At 40.3% G+C, this 23170-nt stretch overlaps 1 protein-coding gene across 5 annotated transcripts in view; it reads left to right on the top strand.

The window, feature by feature from the left end:
• Positions 1-23170, top strand: part of LOC131674580 (basement membrane-specific heparan sulfate proteoglycan core protein-like) — a 35094-nt gene that overhangs the window by 6254 nt on the left and 5670 nt on the right. For 2 of the 5 annotated variants that reach the window (XM_058953327.1, XM_058953328.1), the window contains exons 5-34: positions 9318-9425; positions 9589-9702; positions 10805-10912; positions 11123-11239; positions 11439-11600; positions 14237-14389; positions 14571-14627; positions 14779-15000; positions 15113-15250; positions 15314-15559; positions 15646-16507; positions 16591-16709; positions 16777-16957; positions 17306-17516; positions 17597-17737; positions 17818-18111; positions 18181-18383; positions 18460-18685; positions 18764-19134; positions 19212-19494; positions 19568-20006; positions 20088-20236; positions 20312-20492; positions 20555-20584; positions 20729-20998; positions 21060-21617; positions 21692-22112; positions 22184-22388; positions 22450-22756; positions 22832-23092. In XM_058953327.1, the coding sequence (XP_058809310.1) occupies positions 9318-9425; positions 9589-9702; positions 10805-10912; positions 11123-11239; positions 11439-11600; positions 14237-14389; positions 14571-14627; positions 14779-15000; positions 15113-15250; positions 15314-15559; positions 15646-16507; positions 16591-16709; positions 16777-16957; positions 17306-17516; positions 17597-17737; positions 17818-18111; positions 18181-18383; positions 18460-18685; positions 18764-19134; positions 19212-19494; positions 19568-20006; positions 20088-20236; positions 20312-20492; positions 20555-20584; positions 20729-20998; positions 21060-21617; positions 21692-22112; positions 22184-22388; positions 22450-22756; positions 22832-23092 (7137 nt within the window). Of the gene's footprint in view, positions 1-2648; positions 2727-3676; positions 3877-9317; positions 9426-9588; positions 9703-10804; positions 10913-11122; positions 11240-11438; positions 11601-14236; positions 14390-14570; positions 14628-14778; positions 15001-15112; positions 15251-15313; positions 15560-15645; positions 16508-16590; positions 16710-16776; positions 16958-17305; positions 17517-17596; positions 17738-17817; positions 18112-18180; positions 18384-18459; positions 18686-18763; positions 19135-19211; positions 19495-19567; positions 20007-20087; positions 20237-20311; positions 20493-20554; positions 20585-20728; positions 20999-21059; positions 21618-21691; positions 22113-22183; positions 22389-22449; positions 22757-22831; positions 23093-23170 lie in introns of those variants that run through there. The other 3 variants (XM_058953325.1, XM_058953324.1, XM_058953326.1) reach the window with 3 other exon arrangements.

Genomic DNA, 23170 nt, shown 5'->3' with positions numbered 1-23170 from the left:
CCTTCGCGCTCCGTACCTATTTATAAGAGTTAAGTCAGCATATGGAAGAGTTCGACCTCACAGCAGCTCGCTTTTAACAGCTTCTCATAGGCTCTCATCGAGCAGCTACTAGCCTCCAAAACAATCGCAGTTCCACTGTTTCTGCTTGCTCCTTCCACTTGCGTCACGCGCTTCTCGTCATTTCGGATTGGCGCCTGCTTATTCTTCGCCATCAATCCTCAATGACCACTAGTGCACATACGTATTTTAATTTCTTGCTTTCACATTGTTCTTTGTCGCATTGAAGGCTTGAGGAATTCGTCTGTTAATCCTCGCCTTACGTGTACTACACGTCCTGTAATTGTTTAATCGATTTCGCGGTGCATCATTTTAAACATGTATAATGTATCTTCTTTCTTTTTCGAGCGATTATACGGACTATCAACTATTTACATTCCATCTGTTTTGCAAATATGAAAGAAGGAAATCCGTCGCTTAATGCTGTACGCTGATGTTAGATCAGTCCATGCATAAACGAAGTTATGTTTGAAAAATTCAATTCTTAACTAATAGGATATTGGAAATCTAAGCTCCGACCACTTGGCATGACTGAACGTTTTTATATCCTTGAAGCGTGAGCTTTGAGCTCGTTGAGAAATCCTGAGGTAAAGCCTCGCATAAAATAAATGAGTAATTCGAAAAATCGAAATATTCCCGACTACGCGGATGATCGCAAGTGTGGAGCGAACGCCGTCCGTGTACTCGTTTGAAAAGCACGCTACTGCAGCGGAGATTAAAAAAAAAAAAAAAAAAAAAAAAACCCACAGTAACGCCAGCACAGAGGAAACGCGGAGAACAAGTCGCGCGCGAGCGCACAATGCCATTGGTTATTCGAGGAATATGACGGCGGCGCGCTCGCGGAGCGTACGGAATCGTCGACACGGAGCATCGTAAATAAGGCTTAGGTCATTGAATCTCGTCATCCGCGCTCGCTGCGCTCTCCGCCCGAAGAATGCCAATCTCCGTGTTGCGCACGCATCGGCGCGCTCTGGGCAGCGTGGATCCGCCTGTTTTCTTAAAATTCGCTACGAGCCAACGATCAAAACGGGGAACGGGCCGAGTTATTTGCACCCACATGCTCGTGGCGAGATAAAGCGTTGAGTCGGGTTCGGCGCGCGACACCTCTATCCCAGTATTTAAACGTAAGCGCGCCACTGTGCAATGTCCCCTCTCGCTCTCTCTCTCTCTCCGAAAGAGTTATTCTTGCTTGCGACTGTTGTTATCCGCCATAGATTAATAACGGCTATTACGGCCGAAGCAAAAGCACCAGATACAAATATCAGATCTGCAATGATGCTTCGATTAGATCGACACGACCCACGCGACGCTTTTTCATTTGGCTTAATTAATCATCGAGGAGTCAAACCGGCTATGATTTGGAAGATGTTGCCATCCGTACACCCCCTGTATGTATTTAATTTATATAACGCGCTCGCGTTAATCGACTATAACGCAAAGATTCGTCGTCGATTAACTCGATCAGCTTCCTCTACCGAACGAAATGTTCTCTTTTTCTCTCTTTTTTTCGACGTGGTCGCCCACCACGTTCGATAACGTAATTGTATACACGTGATCGAAATTTCACTGCACTGTTTTCCCAACCCCGTGAATTTCGAAGAGAAGGAGGAGGAGGGGGAGGGCGGCGTCAACGATGAGCGCTCGATTATAGAGCTCGATTGTTCACTTTTTCAGCCGCGCGCCATGTCCAGACGTGCGAATAAGCCGGGCACAGCGCGACACGCGTGCTCGCGAGATACACCCGCTGCGACGCAGGAACAACGATCGGGTAAGATCTGCGGAGAAACGTGCTCTCTGATTATCGCGCGCTTCCCGGCAGCATCGTCTGCAGCCTTTGATCGACGATGAATCTTGGCGGGCGAGCTCCGCAGCCCCGCATCACCGGCTTGTATCCACGACTCCACGGCGGCTTTGAATGTAGCGAATTCGTTTGAAAGCCCTTTATAGCAATTGCGCGTATGCCTGTTTACAATCGCCCTCGGCTTTGAAATCCATAGACCAAAAGCGGAACTAACGATCATCTTCAACGCAGCGGAGCGCTCGACTGTGGCAGCAGCGCCCAGCGCCAAAAGCGCTGAATAAAAAGCGAGCTGATTTTTCCGCGTAGGGGGTTGATGGTGGAAAACCGGTTAATTGGAATATGGGCAGCAAAACGAAAAGCTGCGTAAAGAATTGGGCAGCTTGGAAAAATAAAAGAAAAAAGAGGCAAGCGAAAAGCGATGCAAAGCGGCGGCAAGCGCATGCTGCGCGCTGGCTACCTCCCACGCGTCGCGCTGCGCGGCTAGCTCGTCCGTTGACAGAGAGAGAGAGAGAGAGAGAGAGAGAGAGAGAGAGAGAGAGAGAGAGAGAGAGAGAGAGTTGCTGCCGCTGCTGCTGGTGGGGTGATGATCGTCTTGTGTGCTGCGCGCCCGACGGCCGCGGCGGTCGGTTCACTGCGCTCTCAGTTCAGCAGCGAGCACACGCTGTGCTGCACACGTACACATACACTCCTCTCTCTCTCTCTCTCCCTTTTTCTCTCTCTCTCTCACTCTCACTCTTTCTCTCTCTCTCTCTCTCTCTCTCTCTCTCTCTCTCTCTCTCTCTCTCTTTCTTTCTGTCCGTCTTTGCTCCTGATTTCCGATCGCGGTGCCACGGGAAAAATGTGCGAGCTGTCGTCCTCTTGACTCAAGGTAAAAAACCAAGCAAGCAGGCGCGCGCCCACCAAGGAACGTTCGAATTTTCCCGCGGGACAATCGCTTTGCAATCATCTAGCGCCGCTATTTCGAAATTGGGTATTGTGCGCGCGCGCGCGCGCGTCACAGCCGCCTTTCTTTCGCACGGCTTTTTGTCTTTTTTTGTTAATCGGTTTTCCAAGCGCCCCGCGACAACAGCTTGATTGTTCGCGCGCGGTCCCTCGCATATAAGCGCCGTTGTGTCCCAGCGAATTTTCCTTCGCTACCGATTCGACTTGTCGCGTAGGTGGGGCGGTGCAGATTTTTTTCCCTCGGAAGTGTGTCACCGTGCCAGAGGGTTTCGCGAAGCCGACGACCACGTTAGTTATTGATTGTCCGATTGAATTGCCGCGACGGCATATTAATTCTTCAACATTCAGTTTGTCATGGGAGGAGTTCGCGTGAGCTCGGTCATTTATCTGGCAGCGCGCTCGACCAAGCAAACACTGTATTCTCCAAAGTTGCGGGCGTACTGGCGTGTGCCTTCTATTGCTTTTCACTTTGCGCCGCGCTACCGACTCTCGTCGCGGCGCGCCGTTGCCGATAAGCGCGTTTAGCTCCATTGTCAGGCTCGCCATCCAATTAAAAGTCTGTATCTGCGACTTTTCGTAGTTGTTGTTGTTTGGTTTTTGGGGAACGTCGCGCGATTCATTCAGAAACACGATTTCGGACTCGAAAATAAACCGGTACACCGATCTGAATACCAGCGCGCTCGCTCGTCTCTCTTCTCTCGAGTCTAAGATATATTTGGCTATTCGGATCCTCGTAGTATTTCAAAAATAACTTATCCCAATCTTATTTTCTATTGTATAATTAGAATCACGCGGACTCGCGTTTGAGCCTGCGACACGTGCTAATAAAGAAGAGAGGGAGAGGAGGAATCATTTTGTTTTATTTTCTTCTCGAAGCAAAAGGGAGAAGCGAAAAGGGAGAAGCGCTCCGTTAGGCAGGCCGATGGCGTAACACTTGTCGTTTAATAGCGAGTGTCGCAGATTTACGGATAAAAACAAGATGAGCAGCCGCTACCCGCTGCAACTGCTCGTGCTCATTTTTTTCACGCTCCTCGTCGCTGGGACCCAGGCTCAATGGCGACCGATAGAATCAAGAGGTAAACCTTTGCTATTTTTGCTTCAGCTCTTCGCACGCACTAGGCTTATGTCACTTGCAATAAGGTCGTTCAGATAGATTCCTCGGCGCTTTTTTTTCACTCGATACGCATTATTCGACCTATTGATAAACTCAAGATGTCGTGTAATAGTCTGATAACCCAATTGTCAATGACTCTCTCGGTACTTCATTAAATCTTGTGTTTCGTGTCATTCAATTGGTGGAATATTGTTTTGGACATTTTTCAAATTTCACCTTCCCAATACAAACATTCGAGGTGACATTCGTACATCGAGTTAATTACGTTTAAGAAATTATCCACCCAAACAAGTTCCTATTTTATCCTCTGATATTTGTATGAGAAACATTTTTTTGAATATTCCACATGCTCGCGAAATTGGATAGTACAGTAATTTTGTTTCGGAGCGTTGGAATGCGTCGGTCACTGTGCCATTCGAGCGAAAAATCACTTACACGAGAAATTGAACTTTGCAACCCTTGCGATACCTAACGTTTACCTACAGGTGTAATAAAATGCACTTTTACCGGATCAATATACTCTTGAATTCGCAACAGTATTCTAAATTGTTTACGTCAAATTAATGTAAAGAATAACGGCAAAATATGAATATTTCAAAATTATGAAAATTCGTAATAGCACACTCCAAATAAGCCGCTGTTTTCAGTAACAATAAACCTTAGTTTATATGTGAGTGTTTTATGAAATTGATATGCATATAACGTTTATCAATTTATGGAAGGCGTCACATGACACTCTGAGATTATGACTGTGGTGAAAAATTAAATCAGAACGTAAAATGTTCGTTGTAGAATTTCACACAAAGTTCAGTACCAACGCTAATTAAATGCAACACACTCAACATTACGTTGGATTCCAAAGATTTTAAAGGTTGGAAAAAACAAGTATAATTTTATAAATTGAATTATTTTTCGTAGCAATGCAATCGTTTGATGTTTGTCAAAATATAAAATGGAAATACGTTATCTGCAACAGGCGAATAAACTGGTTTTCGGGTGCGGCACGCATGTAATGGCTCACCGAGTGGCTCACTTAACTTTTCATTTAGTTCGAGAATTAAATTTCAATTTACGTCTTTATTAATACCTCTCTAACCTGATAAATGTATATTATTGTTACTCAATAATGCTAATATACGGAATATGCTATTTTATGCCTTAACAATTTTTAAATAAACGAACATTATTCCGAATAGTAATAAATATGCGTGTCAGTGTATATACATAATACGAAAATAAATAACATCGATGAACAAGTCGGCAAAAAATATGGCAAAAAATGTATTTAAAAGCTCAGTAGATTTGATTAGTTAAAGATCGTCGCGTGGAATATGACTAGATAAAACTTGTGCATAATACACTATTATAAAAACAGATTTTAAAATCGTAAAATATTGAACGTTGATATCTCCTGTGCACAGAACATTTTTTATGACCTTACAATCTAATAATATGTAACGCGGTTGAGGAATATTTATAGATTTTATTTTCATGCGGACAAGATACGCGTAAGATTAATGCTAAAAGTACCCTCACGACTAACAAAAGGCATTGATTTAATTAACTCATTAAAGACAAAATGACGTTTCATTGAAAAATTCAGATTTCTGGAGTAATCTAAAAACGAACAAACGATTGGAGAATCAATCAAATTTACTTTATTATTTACATCTTTCTAATCTTTGTTCAAATTTTAGATCTTCAATGTTTCTCATGACTTTCAATTGCGTAATGAGAATAAAATAAAAGCTCTAATTATCATTTGACATCTTATTACAGCATCTCTTAGAACTAAGTATACTGGAAGTTTACAAACGCAACTTGGACAAACTATAAATGTAAAAATTGATTTTGACTAGTGAACGCATTGTTAGTTGAAACGTTCTCATGCAACGTACTATTCGTATATAAACTTAGTATTTAATTAATTATCTATCATTTAGTGGAAAAACCTAATGAAATATGTGCTTGAATATTTTCATCGAAAGTTTTCAATATTTTCATCGAACGCTAACTTTTGCAATGAATGCAAGTTAACAACCGGGTGAAAATGTTCAACATATTGGTTAATAAATTATGCTCAAAATTGATAGAAACTGACATTGATGCATTCGCAGTCTCAATCACATCGATTATCGTTTAATGCACGCATCGATGCTCAACTTCATACCAGACGATGAAGTACAAGTGCAACGCGTAAATGATCAATCCCAGATGATATTTACAAGCCGAGCACGTGCATCCAGCTTTCGTAAAGGCTGTTCTCTGTACGGACAAACAGGGAGTTAGGTGTTTCGACGATCCGTACAGTTGTCGTCCGTTGCCGCGCCTGGAAACTTGCAATTTCGGTGGAAATGACTTGGATGGCGCGTTTGTAAATTAAAAATTTGCCATTGATGCAGGAGTAAGATATATCGACACATAAATTTATTGATTCCGCCGAAGGCGGGTCAAAGCAGCTATTCAAGTACGAAACCGGAAGTACGAGCCAGCAATGACGTACCACTTCCTGTCCGTGCAAGTTGGCCGATACGAAAAGGATAGCTGCTGTACACGCCATTTATCCCTTTGTCAATGAGCGAACGGCGAGAGAGAAGAAAATAAAGCGAGCCCTATGCGATCGAAGTCTATTAGAAAAATCAAATTCACGACGCCGTCATTTTTTCTTCTTCCACAGACAATACGCGGCTCCCTATTGATTCGTTTCTGCTCGGTTTCTTTGAATTGCGAACTTTTTCAACGGGAATAAGGTCGCCGTTTTAGCCTACGCGCGGGCACTGCATTGGTACCAAGTACGACTGCACAGTGCTTTCAGTAAGATTGATCTCGTTCAATGATTTATGATCAAGAGTGATTTGCGTCTATCGAAAGATATCGCTCGATTGCGCAACTTGGCTGCAATTCGTCGAGGATTGTTTATGATAAACGATAAGAGAATAGATTGAGAAGGTCGCTGCATGACTTAATTCCGCTTGATCAATCAATTTTCCACATGTCATCTTTCCATTACGGACTCGACGAAACTTTACCACATCGGGCGATTTGCAGCACGAACGGATACTCTTTTTAACTGTCTTTCAGCGTCTTTGCCTCAAGAGTAACGATGATATTTCGAGGCAACATCGCCGGTCACGCAAACTGTATTTCAGGACCAAATCTTTCGAATTTTGTTTTTTTCAAACACGGCCGATCGCCATAATAAAAATAATAATGAAAATAACCGGTTAAGTATCGGACAGTGGGCATTCTGTTGAGAAGAGTCAGCCCTGAGACTTAAGCAAACCATTCACTCAGTGGCTCTCAATATTATTTCAACATCCAACATTCTGTCTCATCGAAAACTTCCTCTTCGGCGTATTTCTGCATAAAGTAGCCTGCTGTAATTATTCGCATTATTCGCGAATATTTCCGCTGTATTTATGAAAAAACAAGTCATCTTCCAATTTTAAATGTGCTACATTCTTGAGATTTTGAAGCGAATGCGTTAATTGAAGCGACACGTCGCTAATTGGAGCTTGCACAGCGTTGCTAATCCGTGCAACATAAGAAATGTACGAGTGAATTTTCAATTCGTGCAATCGCACCAAATGTAAGAGTAATGAAAAGTCCTTTGCATAATTGATACATTGGCCTGTTCGTACTTTCGTGCGAATCGAAGACTGTTCGCTCGCGGTGATTAGGCTTTGTTGTGAATCCTCGACGGTAGTCTTCATATATTTACGGAGCTACATCGCTTCGTAATCTATCGAAAATGCGCCGCGCGGCAGCCAAAGCTCGGTATGCTTGCTCGTGGAATACCACTTTTAGTGTTGCGCGCGCGCGTCTATTTTATAAATAAGCGAGAAAAAAGCTTTGCTCTTTAAAAGCGGGACTCCGAGGCGAAAAAAAAAAGTGCGACTAAATTTATGATCTACGCAACGAAAGTGGAGAATGGAAAGTAAAAGCCGTAAGGAGAGGAAAATCTGATATCTTTTAGTCGACAATATTTTTGCGCGGTGCAGTCCATTAGAAGCTTGCATGGACGATTTAGCCCGGGATGCTTTTTCCGCGTCGGCTTTTAAGGTCCGACGGTTTGCCGCCGCGCTTCTTGTCATGCTAATATTCGTGATTTTACATTAGGTGGCTTTTTTTCCACCGCGCGCTCTATTCTTGGGCGGTAATGTCGCCGCTTTAGTGCCGCAACAATTGTAAATTTTTATTTTTAGATTGCGCACAACAATATACCGTACGCGCGCGCTGAGTGCAGTAAAGTCATTCGTCCATTTTCAAATTAAAACGCTTATCGCGACAAGTCATCGTGACAGTTTGCTTTGTGTAAAAATCACTGGAATTGCAATTGTAATCGAATTTTATTCGTGCGGTTCAGTCACTTTACGCGCTTACAACGGAACGACAAGACAGGGCTTTCAAATGAAAAAAAAAAATAAATAAATAAATAAAAATAACGAGAGATCTTTCGAGTATCATAGAATTTCTCGGTTTAGCAGGTGATGGGTGACATGCTGGTGTCGAGTAGTATCGTTGTATTGCAGTTTCTCATATCAAAGCATACTTGCCCGTTTAGTCAACCCGATATGATAGTGAAGCTTTAACCATCGCTTGGGCTACATTCTCTCTCTCTCTCTCTCTGTTACTCTCGCAAGAATGAAAATTGCGCATTCAAGACACCACATATAATAACAATAGTAACTTTGATGCTTCGGATAATTAAATTTGCTCAGAGAGCTTATCAGTTTTCGATCATTCGCTGTAGCAGCTGTCTAGTGAGGGGAGGCAGGCAGGACGTTTGTTTACAAAGGAAACGTCAATTCTGTAATTATATTTTAATTGGCAATAAAAATTGATAATTGTATCGACAGCGAAAAACAAGCAAACGTCGAGATGTAATTTCGAGCGTCCAACTTTATAGGGGAATTTTTTAGTAATCGGCTTTTCATGCATCGTAAGCACATCCCTTCGTCTGTCTATTTTGATTGATACGAGGGTTTTTGGCCACTTGTATGCTCGGCTCCCGCATGAATACACCAAATGTTCTCTCGCGAACACGTTGGATTTTCCAATTACGGGGATTATCATTTCCGTTCATCTCAGTTTTTACGCCGACAAGTGCTGTTGTTAATTACGATGATTAATCTGCGAGTCTGTCGGATGCACTGGAAAAAAGTATCCGACCAAAGCCTAGAATCAATATTTCAATAAAACCGCGTGCACGTATATCGAGGCCCATTCAGCGCAGATTTTGAAGGCTCAATTTCCTAGTATTCAATGACTGATATTTGCAAAAGTTACTGAAAATTACACGTGACTTCTACTAATGGGAGTTACAGAAGTGATTTAATTAGAGCACTACTACGATATAGAAAATGTCAATGAACATTAACCGATCTTTTTCTACGATAACAGCTTGCAGACCAAATGAGTTTATGTGCAATAATGGCCAATGTATCAGAGACGAGCAGTATTGTGACGATCGACCAGATTGCTATGACGAATCAGACGAAACGAACTGTCGTAAGTAAATAGTAACTGTGTGCACTCCCGCGGATGCGCTTTTGCCAAAATTTAATCAACGTGCGCAAAAGAATAAATGCCAACGCCTTTTTATGGGTATTCAATTAAATCGAAAGATTTCAAATCGTATGTCAAGCCGTTTTTTATTGCTCTGTTTTTACAGTAACAACGTGTAGTCCAGACGAGTACCGTTGCTTGGAGGGTATTTGCATTAGCATCGACAAAAGATGTAATGGTTTCTCGGATTGCCGGAATGGTGATGATGAAGACTCTTGTGGTCAGTATTTTTCATTTTGTGCTTCAACGATTAATTTCATACACGTCGGCGTATCGATGAAGGTGTAACATTAGAGTTCCTAATATATCAATTACAATAGGTCTAAATAATGTTCTAGAAATTCCATTTGTAAATGTAACCTGTTGGTCTATATGAATTTGACTGAGAGAACGTTGGGTGCAAACGTTTATTAGCATATCTCTCATTAGTAGAATGTTATAGCTGACTTAGTTTAACATATCACACAAAATTAAAAAAGATTGGTATAGATTCGATAGAATTCAGTTTAGTGGGGCAATAAAAATTTACCGCGAAGGCAAGAGCTTTGGCGAAAACAAGGCTCCCTAACTGAAATAGCGTACTAGGAAATATACATCGCATCTTAATTGAAGACAGTCCTCTAAAATAGGAACAAACTCAGCGATTGTATAGCATTATTATATCGGTTACGAAACATTCATATTCTTATCTGTCATTTTATAAAGTTACTTTAGCCCTAGAATGGTTTACTGTATTATTATTGCCTAATTTGAATACCATCGTGAGAATAAACTTCTATGACGCATAATTCCTTTGCAAAATCAATGTTGTTCTGTAATTTTAATCTCTGCGGTAGCCGAATATTGCTTTCGTTAAGTGCAGAGAAAGTATTCATGATATCTTTTATTACCCGTAATATCCTATCAGGAAATAACACGAAAAATTCATAAATTATTCTTGAAATCAAACTGTTTGATTCGATCGTAGCACTGTTCAAATTACGGAAAAGACTTTTTAAATATTTAATAAACTATTTTTCCATTATACTTATATGAGTAATTATAATTTTCCCCGGAAATTTATAAAAAATGTTCTTTTGTTAATTTACATGTGTTTGCTGGATGTAGAGAGGTTAATGAAGTAATTAACTTTCAATATTAGTGATGTACGGTAGACATTGTATTCAATCGTGTCATACTTATAATATAGTTTGTAATTTAAGGGATTTACACTTATATGCGAGTAAATGTTTTCTATTTAAAGCATTAATAAAGTGGTACATTGATAAGACGATGTAAATAAGGATTCAGGCCCTCATTAAAATTTTGTGTATATAACATAGATTGCAGAACCGACGATTTTCATTGTGACGACGGTACCTGCGTTGCTTATAGTTCTTTATGCAATGGGATTCAAGACTGCAAAGATGGTTCTGATGAAAAAGATTGTGGTAATTATGTTATGACAGAAAGATTATTTTTAACGCAAAAAACAAATTTTATCAGAAACATATTTTTGAATTGAATTTGATTAAATTATTAGATAGTAGAAACGTTAAGAACATTCTGATAAAATTTAAGTATAAGTTATTATTGAACGAAAAATTAATGTCATTGCGAACATTATTATTCACAAATCTTTTCATCAAAACAATGATTAGACATTGCTCCTTGCCCCGAGACGGACTTCACGTGTGGTGATGGTTCTTGTATTTCAAAGGCTCTCGTATGTGATGGAATAGACAACTGTTTGGCTGCTGAAGATGAGCTCTCTTGCGGTACATATTCATTGGCAAACATTTCGACATCACGCTTTTTTACTTTTAAGACACACAATATTTTTTTACGTTTGTTTAAAGAGATATACCTCTAGATAAACAGTTCAGAAACATTATTTCGACAAACACGCACATACTAATTGAAGCTAAGATTTGAAAAAAGTACACTAGCTTACTCATTTTTATTTTCCATCAATAGAACGAAACTGTACGCCGACTCAGTTCAAATGTGTGAATGGAAACAAATGTATAGATCGCATCTACAGATGCGACGGTCATCCAGACTGTCCTGATAGAAGTGACGAAGATTGTCAAAGAGGAATTAACGGGTCCTTAACAAATGTCACATCAGCTATCGATAGTATGATATAAATACTCTTCTTTTCATCTTTTTCCAGACATTACTTTAGTAACAAAACTAAAGTATTTCAATAAAAACACTCACTCACACAAATGCATATTAGTTTTCTACAACAAATTTAATAATAACAGCATGGTCATTTCTCATATAACAATAACTTACATTTTGACTTATACTATGACGAATTTGTTGATCTATAAATTTGCATGTCTTTTTAATACATACCGTTTCTAACTTTATACAGTTTTCGTTTTATATTATAATAATCATAAATATTTTCCAGCTTCAAAGCAAATATTTAGCTATCTTCTACTTCTAAATGGCTTTCAATAATAATTTCTTTTGTTACGACGTCTACATATATTATTGCTACATTCAGGCAGCCTTTTTTCATTCTTACTAACGCTTTTTTGTCAATAATTATTTGCCTTGCTCATCTATCTCTCTCTCTCTCTCTCGTCAGTATATCGTTATTTTACTTACTATCGCTGTCTCTGAATTTTATGAAACTTCTCAATCGTAGGTACAAGCTAATGACATTTATTTTATAGTATCGCTTACAAAACTTCTATATAAGTTGGTAAAGCATTAATTTCTTTTTAATATGGTGCACTCAAAACCTTAAGATAGCCCATAATTTACTCGTTTATTGCATACTAGAGGGATTCATTGTGGCCATCGGATTCATTACATGCAACTTAACTATGTATTATATGCTGTAACATCACTTAACTATAATCATTAATGCTGCCCAGAAATCTATTCTTACAGTTAATAACATGTCTATTCTACGTGATTCACAAAAGGATCCTTTATGATGACACTAAACAATCATAACAGCAGGTTATGATTAACAAACTCGGCGTGCTTTAATAGATTTTTTTTTGCGATCACAATTTCCATTTGTTTTCCAATGTAATTTTGAAATTAGCAATTTATAATTTACTAAGATAATTACTTTTAATTTTACAGACTATAACAATATTTCAATTTTACATTACATTTCTTTTAGAGTAAAGGTAGTATAATTGACTTAAATTGTTAAGTTTGTAATAATGCCAGTAAACACTACAACATTTTTAGCCACTTGTAGAATAACTTTTTTTAATTTATTTTCTCAGCATTATATTTAGTCTTCTGAAACTACAACTTTCTTTGTATATTCTTCCTGCATAGTTGTAACAATATTGGTATTTTCAACGTAATATATATTTATAAAACAGTCCAGATATTTATAATATGAAAAATCTTATCCTTTTAACTGTATCTGGTCAACGAAAGAGAGCACCTTGAATTGATCGGAACCAAAGTGGTTACGTCGAAGGTGTCTTTTTAAACTGTAAATTATATTGATTTATCGCAAAAATATTCTCGAACTTGATATTATTTATTTTAGTAGTAATGGAAATAGAATTAATCGTTAAAAGAATACTATACTTATCGCCATGAATTATGGCGCAACTTTTGTAATTATAAAACTGCCATGGTATAGATATGATATTCAAATCGATTAGTTATAGGTACAGGTAAAACCTGATGTAGATTAAGTTCTATTATTTGAATTCTCTTACTACTAAATATAATTGTATCTTCTATCTCTATGCACCAAAACATGCACTACATGACGTGCACGAATCTCAGTCTTTCGAAATAACTACTTCTATATCAATCTCTACTAATTATTTCTATAAATCTGCTGATGTTTAATATGATATGTATCTATACTACCTTTAGAACCTTGGTAGTCTTACTTTCCTCACAATTTTTGCAGAATGCGGACCTGGTGAAAAACCATGTGAAAATGGAATCTGCATTAGCAAAGACTTTTTTTGTGATGGAAACACTGATTGTTTAGATAACAGCGATGAAAGAAATTGCAGTATGATCAAACTCTCTAAATTATATGTTGTCGTAAATGTGATCGATTTACTTTATTATTATTATTATTGTTTGATAGTTGTATTGAATTAATTTGTCGTGGATCATTATTGTGTCAATGATATTTAATTTTCAGCTGCTAGTTGAATTGTTCCTCGATTATTTCATTTTAATTTTAACTCACTAACTCAAGTCAACTATTGAATCGTTTATTTGAGAACATTCGTTTATAGTAATCGACAATTGATTGCTATCGTAATAACGAGCATTATTTTTATGCCACCGTACAAAGCACTGTTTTGTTCATTCAAATTCGGTATCAACAAGAGCGTAATCAAAATTTCTGTGTGAATGAATATTGAAAAACGATTGCAATTATCTTGGAAATGTCTACTCCTGTCTTTATTTTTTCGTTCGTAAAATCGTAAATAATTACTTCATAGTTAATGACGTTTATACTTATTGAAAAAAAAAATTATTATTTGTGTTTCAAATCTATTTTGTGATTATTCAACTGTTAATTTCAATGAACGTTCCTTTCAACGTTTTTAGTAGATGCATGTATGTGTGTTAGTTCGTCTAGTATAGTGTGATTTGCTGTTAAATACATTAGTATAGTTTTAGTCATTAGGTAGAAAGCAGTTATACATCAAAGAATGATATGACATTCATTTTGCCATCGATTTATTGTTTTTCAAAGTTTCGTATGCTCGATTGAATAATAGACGTTCAAGCCACGATTATCGATTTTGTTACAGGCCCGGATAGTAGTAACACGATACGTTATCCTAGCTGCAGGAATGACGAGTTTGAGTGTCAACTAGGCTTTTGTATCAATCGTATCGACGTGTGTAATGGTCGCCCCGACTGTCCTGACAGTCGAGATGAACGTAATTGTACTTCACGCCGACGTAAGTTCAATGTTTTAACAAATAAATCGTTTAACGTTATAACGTTTATCTAAAACCAACATACAAGCTTTTAAACTATATCAAACCCAATTATCCAATTCAGGTCTCGCGAGTTCAGTCACAATGTAGTTGTAACATATTTTTTAACATGAATTATTTAGTGAATTAATATTTATTTTAGCGGAAGTAGGCAGACTTGACATTAGAGTGTATCCGGTGGATCAAATCATCAAAGAGAGTAAGTCGTTTGATTTGACATTAGTAATAATAATAATAATAATAATAATAATAATAATAATAATAATAATAATAATGAAATCATATATTTCGTGTGACCCGAATGATATCGAACTTATGAAAAGTACAAAATACGGTTGATTGTCGTTTAGGGTCAGAAGTGGTAATCCAGTGTCGAGACGAAGGTCCATTGAGAGCGAGAATTCGATGGGTGCGCGGTAATGGGCAGCCCCTTCCTCCGGGCAGTTCTACCGTTAATGGTCGACTTGAGATCCCCAACATTCAGATGGAGCATGCTGGTCCTTATATTTGCGAAGCCGAATATTACACGCATTTACCCGGCGGAATCACTGCCAACCTGGAGGTTGAGAGAAGTGCGTATTTTTTTAGTCTCTCCCCCTCTCTCTCTCTCTCTCTCTCGATCGGCCGAATTATATCCGCGAATAGCTGCGAAATTATCGATGACAATGGAAACGCGACTTTCAGATGACAATAACAATTGGGCAAACCAAAAGACTTGCAGCCCGTACGAGGCGACGTGCAACAATCAGGAATGCATACCGAAACATTACATCTGCGACGGTAAAGCGGACTGCGCCGACGGCTCGGACGAGTCTCGCTGCGGTAAGTTTTCGAGGAGCGTTGCGTTGTGGGCCTCACCCATTGTCAATGAAAATATCTGTTCAGGTCTTCACGGCTGCGAGCCCAACGAATTCCGCTGCGCGAACAAGCAGTGCGTCAGCAAAATTTGGCGCTGCGACGGCGACAAGGACTGCAGCGACGGCAGCGACGAAGACAATTGCTCCGCCTCGCCGTTCAATGCACCGTGCACTTACGGCGAGTTCAAGTGTCACAACGAGCAATGCATCCCCAAGAGCTATCAGTGCGATCAAGAAAACGACTGCATGGACGGTAGCGACGAGATCGGCTGCTGTAAGTACACAACCATTGGCCCGATCGAGTCAGCTTGCAAAAGCGATCAAGCTGAAAGAGCGCCATACAACGAAATGGACTTTCAGCTGCCGTTTACATAACGAAGACGCCCCCGCCGATGGTCGTGCTGGCTCTCGGCGAGACGCTGCTCTTGACGTGCGAGGCGGTCGGCGTGCCGACGCCGGAAATCAATTGGCGACTGAACTGGGGCCATATTCCGCCCAAGTGCACCACCTCGTCGGTCAACGGCAGTGGCAATCTTACCTGTCCCGACGTGCGCATCGAAGATCAGGGTGCCTACTCGTGCGAGGGAATCAACGTCATGGGCTTCGTTATTGCCGTGCCCGATACCATCCTAGTCATCAAGAACACCAGTATCTGTCCGATTGGCAGATTCAATGCCGAGGCCAGGAGGCCCGAAGAATGCATATCCTGCTTCTGCTTCGGCGTCGCCACCGAGTGCAGTAGCGCCAATCTTTACACTTATCAACTGCCGCTGCCCATCCATCGCTACAAGGTCGTGCCGGTCGAGGTCAGACCGGAAATCCGCGTGCCGCTCGACACCAATTACACCGAGACTGTGCCGGCTGACGGCTACGGTCACCACGTGCAAAGCATCAACAATGACATTTACAGAAGCACCGTCATCTATTTCGGACTGCCCGAGCAGTTCCACGGCAATCAATTAAAATCTTACGGCGGTTACTTGCATTACAGCATCAAGTATTCCGGCAATGGCGGTGGTAACGAAGGTCCCGCGGTTATTATCACCGGTAACGATATAACCATTTACAACAACGGACTTCGCGTGGCACCTGATCAAGAATCCAGGCAGAGAGTTAAACTCATGTCTGGAGATTGGTACAAGCAAGATAGGCGCGGAATAACACTGGCCTCGAGAGAAGAGATTATGATGGTTTTAGCCAACGTCAACAACATTTTAATCAAGTGCGCTTTGCCTTACTTTCGTAGATTAGTAGAAGTTGCACGTTGTCGGCTGGGATCTTTAACGAGTGCTGATTTACTTTCAGAGCACAATATGACAATTCGCAGCAGTTGAACGTGTCTATTACCAATGTCATTTTGGACTCGGCTGCCAACACTGGATTGGATTCCATCCCTTACGTTGAGGAGTGCCGATGCCCTTCAGGTTAATATTTGTTAATCATTCTGTAGAACGAGCCTAATTTAGCGTTTTCATGATCGTTTAACTGCAGGCTATAGCGGTCTATCGTGCGAAAATTGTGCTCCTGGCTACGTACGTCGAAAGAGTGGTCGCTGGCTCGGACAGTGTTACCGAGAAGCTCCATCTCAAATACAAAGCTGCCCACGTGGCTATTATGGTGACCCTTCGCGAGGAATCCAGTGCGAAGCTTGTCCTTGCCCCATTCCGCACAGGTGAATATTAAAATATCAAATGATCGATTCCGACAGCGTGCGCACGCGCAAGAGTACTCAATTCTTAACAGCAGTTCGAACTCATCTAATTGAAAAACAAAGACAGAACGATAGCATGAAAATCGTAAATGCTTGACGAGTTATTACATGACAAGTGGGGCTATACGGTTAATTGAAGTGCCACGATCGTTAATGATAAAGTTTTGTGATTGCCACCGCAAAACTGACCAAAATGAATCGAACCTTTGATAGCATCAATGCTTAAATTTAAAAGCTTTAATGAATATAACTGACAAAAAATTGATAAAGATTTCATGATGCACAATTTTTTATGACTTTGTTTTTTAGATTTGACCGTAGCTGCCAATTGGATGTCGACGGTGTTAGCCCGAAATGCGATTGTCCACCTGGTTATGAAGGCAAACAGTGCGAGAGATGTTCCGAGGGTTACACTGGTAATCCTTTACGAGGCGAGGAATGTCGACTTGCCGATTATTGTGATCCTAGTGGAACTCTTAGTGTTCCAATTGATCGATATAACAGAACATGTAACTGTAAAGTAAGATACGATTTAAATGTTGTTAAACTATTTTATAAAATTTTTTCTTGAGTTATAAAAATAATTGTTTTCAATTACAGGAACACGTTACAGGACCTACGTGTAACCAGTGCAAACCCAACACCTTCAGTTTGGCGCCAACAAATCAATTTGGTTGTATTAGTTGTTTCTGTATGGGTATCACCAACCAGTGTATGTCATCCAACTGGTATAGAAGCGACGTACGTCTTATCAAGATTACTAAGATATACTTATTTTATAATATAAACATTCTCGAATAATCGAAACTATTGTTCATCAGATTCGGGTATCTTTCACGAACTCTCCACGTGGTTTTGCGCTTATTAGCTCAAATAACCGCGACTCATCGCCGATAACACGTGGCATAAATGTAAAACCTCAAGCTCGTGAAATCGAATTTAATGATTTCCCCGATCGCGGAGCCGGCGAAGTCTTTTATTGGCAATTACCAAGTTTATTTTTGGGTGATCAAATTACGGCATACGGAGGAAACTTGAAGTATATCGTGAGACACGTTCCATCTCCTGGCGGTTTGACTTCGAGAAATAGCGCTGCAGACGTTGAACTGATCAGCGTGAGTTTTAATGATATTTAAAAAGTTACAATCAAACAGACTTTTTAATACGATTATTTTGATTTGCAGTCTAATGATATAACACTCTTGTACTACTCGCGAGAATTCCCTGAACCAAACGCCCCGAAGACCATCACCGTACCTTTGCTCGAGCAACACTGGCAACGAGCTGATGGAACAGTAGCCGACCGGGAACACCTTTTGATGGCACTAGCTGACATTGCAGCCATACGTATTAAAGCTACCTACACTACGCACACTGACGAAGCTGCGTAAGTTTGATGGTTAAATATTTTCAACGGATTTCCTTTTCGAGACATGCTCAAAGAATTTTCTCTCACTTTTCAGACTGTCTTACGTTTCCTTGGACATCGCCGAAGAATTCAATACTGGAAGACAGCGTGCCATCGAAGTAGAAAAATGTAGTTGTCCAGTAGGGTATCAGGGTCTGTCTTGCGAAGATTGTGCTGCTGGCTACACCAGGGCTATTGAAGGACTGTACCTCGGTATTTGTGAGCCATGCAGGTGCAACGGACACTCTAGTCAGTGTGACCCCGAAACTGGTATATGTGAGGTGAGATATTAACAAAATATTATCAAATAATATTCGTGATATTGACAACTAATAATCAAACTTGGCTGTCCATTGTAGAATTGCGCCGACCATACAACAGGAAACAATTGTGAAATCTGTCAATCGGGCTACGAAGGCGATGCAACACGCGGTACACCCTACGACTGCCAAGTCAGAAATGGCTCGGTTATTCCATGTCACTGCAACCCACTTGGATCTGAAAATAACGATTGTGTTAATGGTCAGTGCTCGTGCAAACGCAACGTCGAAGGAGCAGAATGCGATCGTTGTCGTTATTCCACATTCGGCTTGTCACAGAATAATCCCGATGGATGTAACGAGTGTTTCTGTAGTGGCGTCACCAATCAATGTCACGAAAGCTCTCTGTATTTGCAGCAGATTCCGGTATTCTTCTACGATAACGAGCATGGTTTCACTCTCACAGACTCGTAAGTTTGTCTTCCTTGGTTTTAAAATCCTATTCAACGACTGGGTACATTGCTTTCAATGAGATTTTAATTTGCAGAGCCAGACGTCAAATTGTTAGCGAAGGTTTCGAACTGGATTTTGCCGTTAACAAAATTGGTTATCGCTACACCGATAGCCGATCTAGACGCTTGTTCTGGTCGCTGCCAAGCAAATTCACCGGAAATAAAATCAAGAGTTACGGTGGAAAATTGTCCTTCAATCAACAAGTTAAAGCACAACCAAATTCCAGTTGCCGCAAGGATCAAGACGTTATTATTATTGGAAATGGTATCACACTCTATTGGACGAATCCTGACGATGTTTCACCTAATTCGAATTTAGTATGTTGAGAAATAATTATTAATCAAGCAATATAACAAATAACGTTTTTATTATTAAATTATATCGTTTTAGACGCTGAATGTACCTCTGATCGAAAACGAATGGCGTTACGTATCGACCAACGGTCTGAGAGTCGCTACGCGACCAGACTTAATGAGCGTCCTCGCCAACGTTGACGCGATCCTGGTGAGAGCGTCATTGTGCGACGACATGATCGCTACCTACATGAGCGACATCTTTATGGATACAGCTGCCGAAGGTTTATCTTTCGGCCAACCACGTACCACTCAAGTTGAAGCTTGCATGTGTCCTGCCGGATACACTGGAACTTCGTGTGAAACTTGTGCTCCTGGACACTATAGGAATTCTAATGACCGTTCTGTTAGTCCTCTAGGCTCTTGCGTGCCGTGTCCTTGCAATGGTAACGAACAAAGTTGTGAGTTAGATTACTCTGGCCGTGTTAAGTGTAATTGTCAACCTCAATACGCTGGAGAGTTCTGTAAAGAAAATGGTTAGTTTGGTTTAGTTTTTCATTCGAAAGTCCGATATCGAATACTGATTTTCATTTTGATTTTCAACAAACATTATACAGCTGGTGACATCTACCCCACTACAACTCCTGAACCTGTTATAACTGACAGATCGTCACCAATTATCGTCAAGATTGACGAACCAAAAATTATCATTGTAAAAATTGGAGAAAGCGTCCGATTCCATTGCAGCGGTAGATCAGTCTATAATGTAATATGTTTGTCTATAACTCACTAAAGTTTCAAAACTATACTATGATATTAATTATTTTGTGAGATTTTACAGAACCCAGTTACAATGAGATGGCAGAAAGAGGGAGGTTACTTAGCACCAGGTAGAGGTATCGATGATGGTAACGGTTTATTGGTTATCAGAGAGCTCAGAATATCCGATAGCGGAAATTACATCTGTCACGTTACCGATGGACAATACGTCAATACTGAAAAAGTTACTCTTCACGTTGGAGGTATGTAAACAGTGCTTTTTAATTAATCATTATCACAAAAATATTTTTACTTTTGGATGCAGCTTTTCCTAAGTCACTGCTTCCCGAAGAAGGTACATAATATATGGAGTTTTATGTAATTTCCTGTTACTGTTATTCAATGTTGCCTGACGTTGAACTCTTTTTTTTAATGGACAAAAAGTTTTCTATTTTAAAATTTAATTTTTTATATAAAAATAATTACCGTTTTTGCTTAGACTCTGGCACGGAACCAACAATTGAAATCAGTCCTCCATCTCTGGTGGTTATTGAAGGAGAACCTGCTGAGTTTATTTGTAGAACATCCGAATCAGTTCCATCGAATATAGGATGGGAAAGATCCGACGGTCGTATGAACGAAAACGCAACGTTCTTAAACGGGGTTTTGAGGATTCCCATCGTGACATTAGACGATGCTGCCAATTATAAATGTATCGTGTCGACCCGTAGTGGCTCAAGTGAAAAGATTGTCCCGCTGCACGTAAGACGTAAGTTATTCTAAAATTGGACACCTGGAAACAAAACTTGTATTGGCACTTTTATCCACAGCGCTCAATCCAGTGCCACAACCCGACATAATCGTATTAATATCGCCAAACAAATGGTCTGGATTTAGCGGGGACACTGTAAGACTCATCTGCAATACTTCAAGCCCAGTACAAAGAATCCTTTGGAGTAGATCGGATCAAATGCTACTCCCAACAGCGGCCACTCAAAACAACGGTATCCTTACCATTTCCAATCCATCGCTAAGCGACGCCGGTTGGTACATTTGTACGGCAACACTTCGCGACGGTACAGAGAGAAGCACAACGACATCTGTACAGATCAATCCACGACATGACATGCCAACCGTAACCATTGAACCTCAAAGACAGAAAGTTCCTCAAGGTTCCACAGCCATAATTACCTGTAGAACGGAAGGTGACGAGTCTAACTTTAAGTGGACAAAAGCCAGGGAACCGAGTTTAGGATCTAACGTTCAAGCAACTGGTGGAACTCTGCGTATCGCAAATATTCAGATGGCCAACAGAGGAGTGTACACTTGCAAATTCAGCCAAGGTGATCGTGGAGTTTACGAAGCTAGCGCTATTCTTGATGTCGATCGTCAGTATTAGGTCTTAAATTTTAATAAATGTAATATTTACGTTTTATTTGATTAGTATTTGTTTTGTCAACAGCTCGAGAAATGCCAGTCCTTCAAATTTATCCAAATAAGACTCAAACAGTACTAACAGGTAACACTGCTGACTTCCATTGCCGTGCAATCGCCGGTATTCCAGTTCCAGAAATCAAATGGTCTCGCCAAGATCAACGACCATTCGGCTCAAACGTTCAAGTAATTTCCAGCGGAATGTTAAGAATCAATAATGTGACCAGCTACGACGAGGGTACTTACGTTTGCGTCGCTCAAAATATCATCGGTACGACAAGCGCTACCGTTACTTTAGAGGTCAACTCGTACCCTGTGATAAGTATCAGTCCTCAGCATGGCATATTGAAATTGAAAAAGGGAGCTAGGTTGCATTTGATATGTACTGGCAACGGACAGCCAATGCCAGTTGTCTCTTGGAACAAAGAAGATGGTTTGACGCCTGTGATGTAAGCATTGTCCACATCGAACAATCAAGAATTTTTGTTCTTAGTTACGAAAATATAATTTCCTTCTTCAGAAACCCGTACAGTGGACCGGAGCGGCTTAGTCCATCGGCCACGATCGACATCAATTCGGTAACTCTCGCCGATGAAGGAACTTACACGTGCAGAGCTACCAGTCCTGCAGGTCAAGCTGAAGATTACGTTCAAGTGAGGATCGAAGATGAAAACTCGGTGGATCCGGAATGCCGTGGTGATACTTGCTATGATCCTCCGCCAGAGGTATTTGAGAAAGATTCTTACACCCGTCTTTAACAAACTGTAAAACATTACATTTTTGCAGGATCCTTACTACTCACCAAATGAACCAAACCAAACGGGTGGCCAGATTGCGGGAAAGTTAGAGAATGTTCCAACGGGAGGTAAAGTATCAATGCGCTGTCAAGTTTTCCCGTATACGGATGACAAGAGTATCTATCTCGATTGGAAAAGAGAAGATGGTAGACCAATGTCACGAACCAGTACTATAAGTGATGGTACATTGTATATTAGCAATCTCAAGAAAGAAGACTCGGGAGATTACACCTGTATTGGTGTGGACACCTATGGAAAACAGTTATTCTCTACGAACACTCGGTTGAATGTCGTAGGTATGTACGAAATAATATTGTCGATTATAACAGTTGTGCAGATGTTTACTATAAAAGGATTTCATTTTATTTCAGATTCACCAAAGATCAAATTAGAACCTCTAAGACAAACGGTGCGACCCGGTGAAAGCCCATCAATTCACTGTATAGTTACTGGGGATCCACCAATGAACGTTGAATGGGAAGCTGTTGGACGTCCACTTCCATCGTCGGTAAAACAATCGAACGGTCTATTGAGATTCTATGGAATAACATTCTCTGATGCTGGCAAGTATGTCTGCAAAGCATGGAATGATTATGGCACCGCTGAAGCTGTAGCTGAAGTGTCTGTGGAAGGTAATTCGACATTATACGTACAGGTACCTAGTGTACCTTTATAACGTTTCACGTGAATATAGTTTTTGAAGTAATAAC

Source organism: Phymastichus coffea, unplaced genomic scaffold (genome assembly GCF_024137745.1).
Source record: "Phymastichus coffea isolate CEN01 unplaced genomic scaffold, Cenicafe_Pcof_1.1 PCOF00258, whole genome shotgun sequence".
NCBI classification, from domain to species: Eukaryota; Metazoa; Arthropoda; class Insecta; order Hymenoptera; family Eulophidae; genus Phymastichus; species Phymastichus coffea.
The sequence above is the reverse complement of the archived record's forward strand: the minus strand, read 5'-3'. Positions and strand labels throughout refer to the sequence as shown.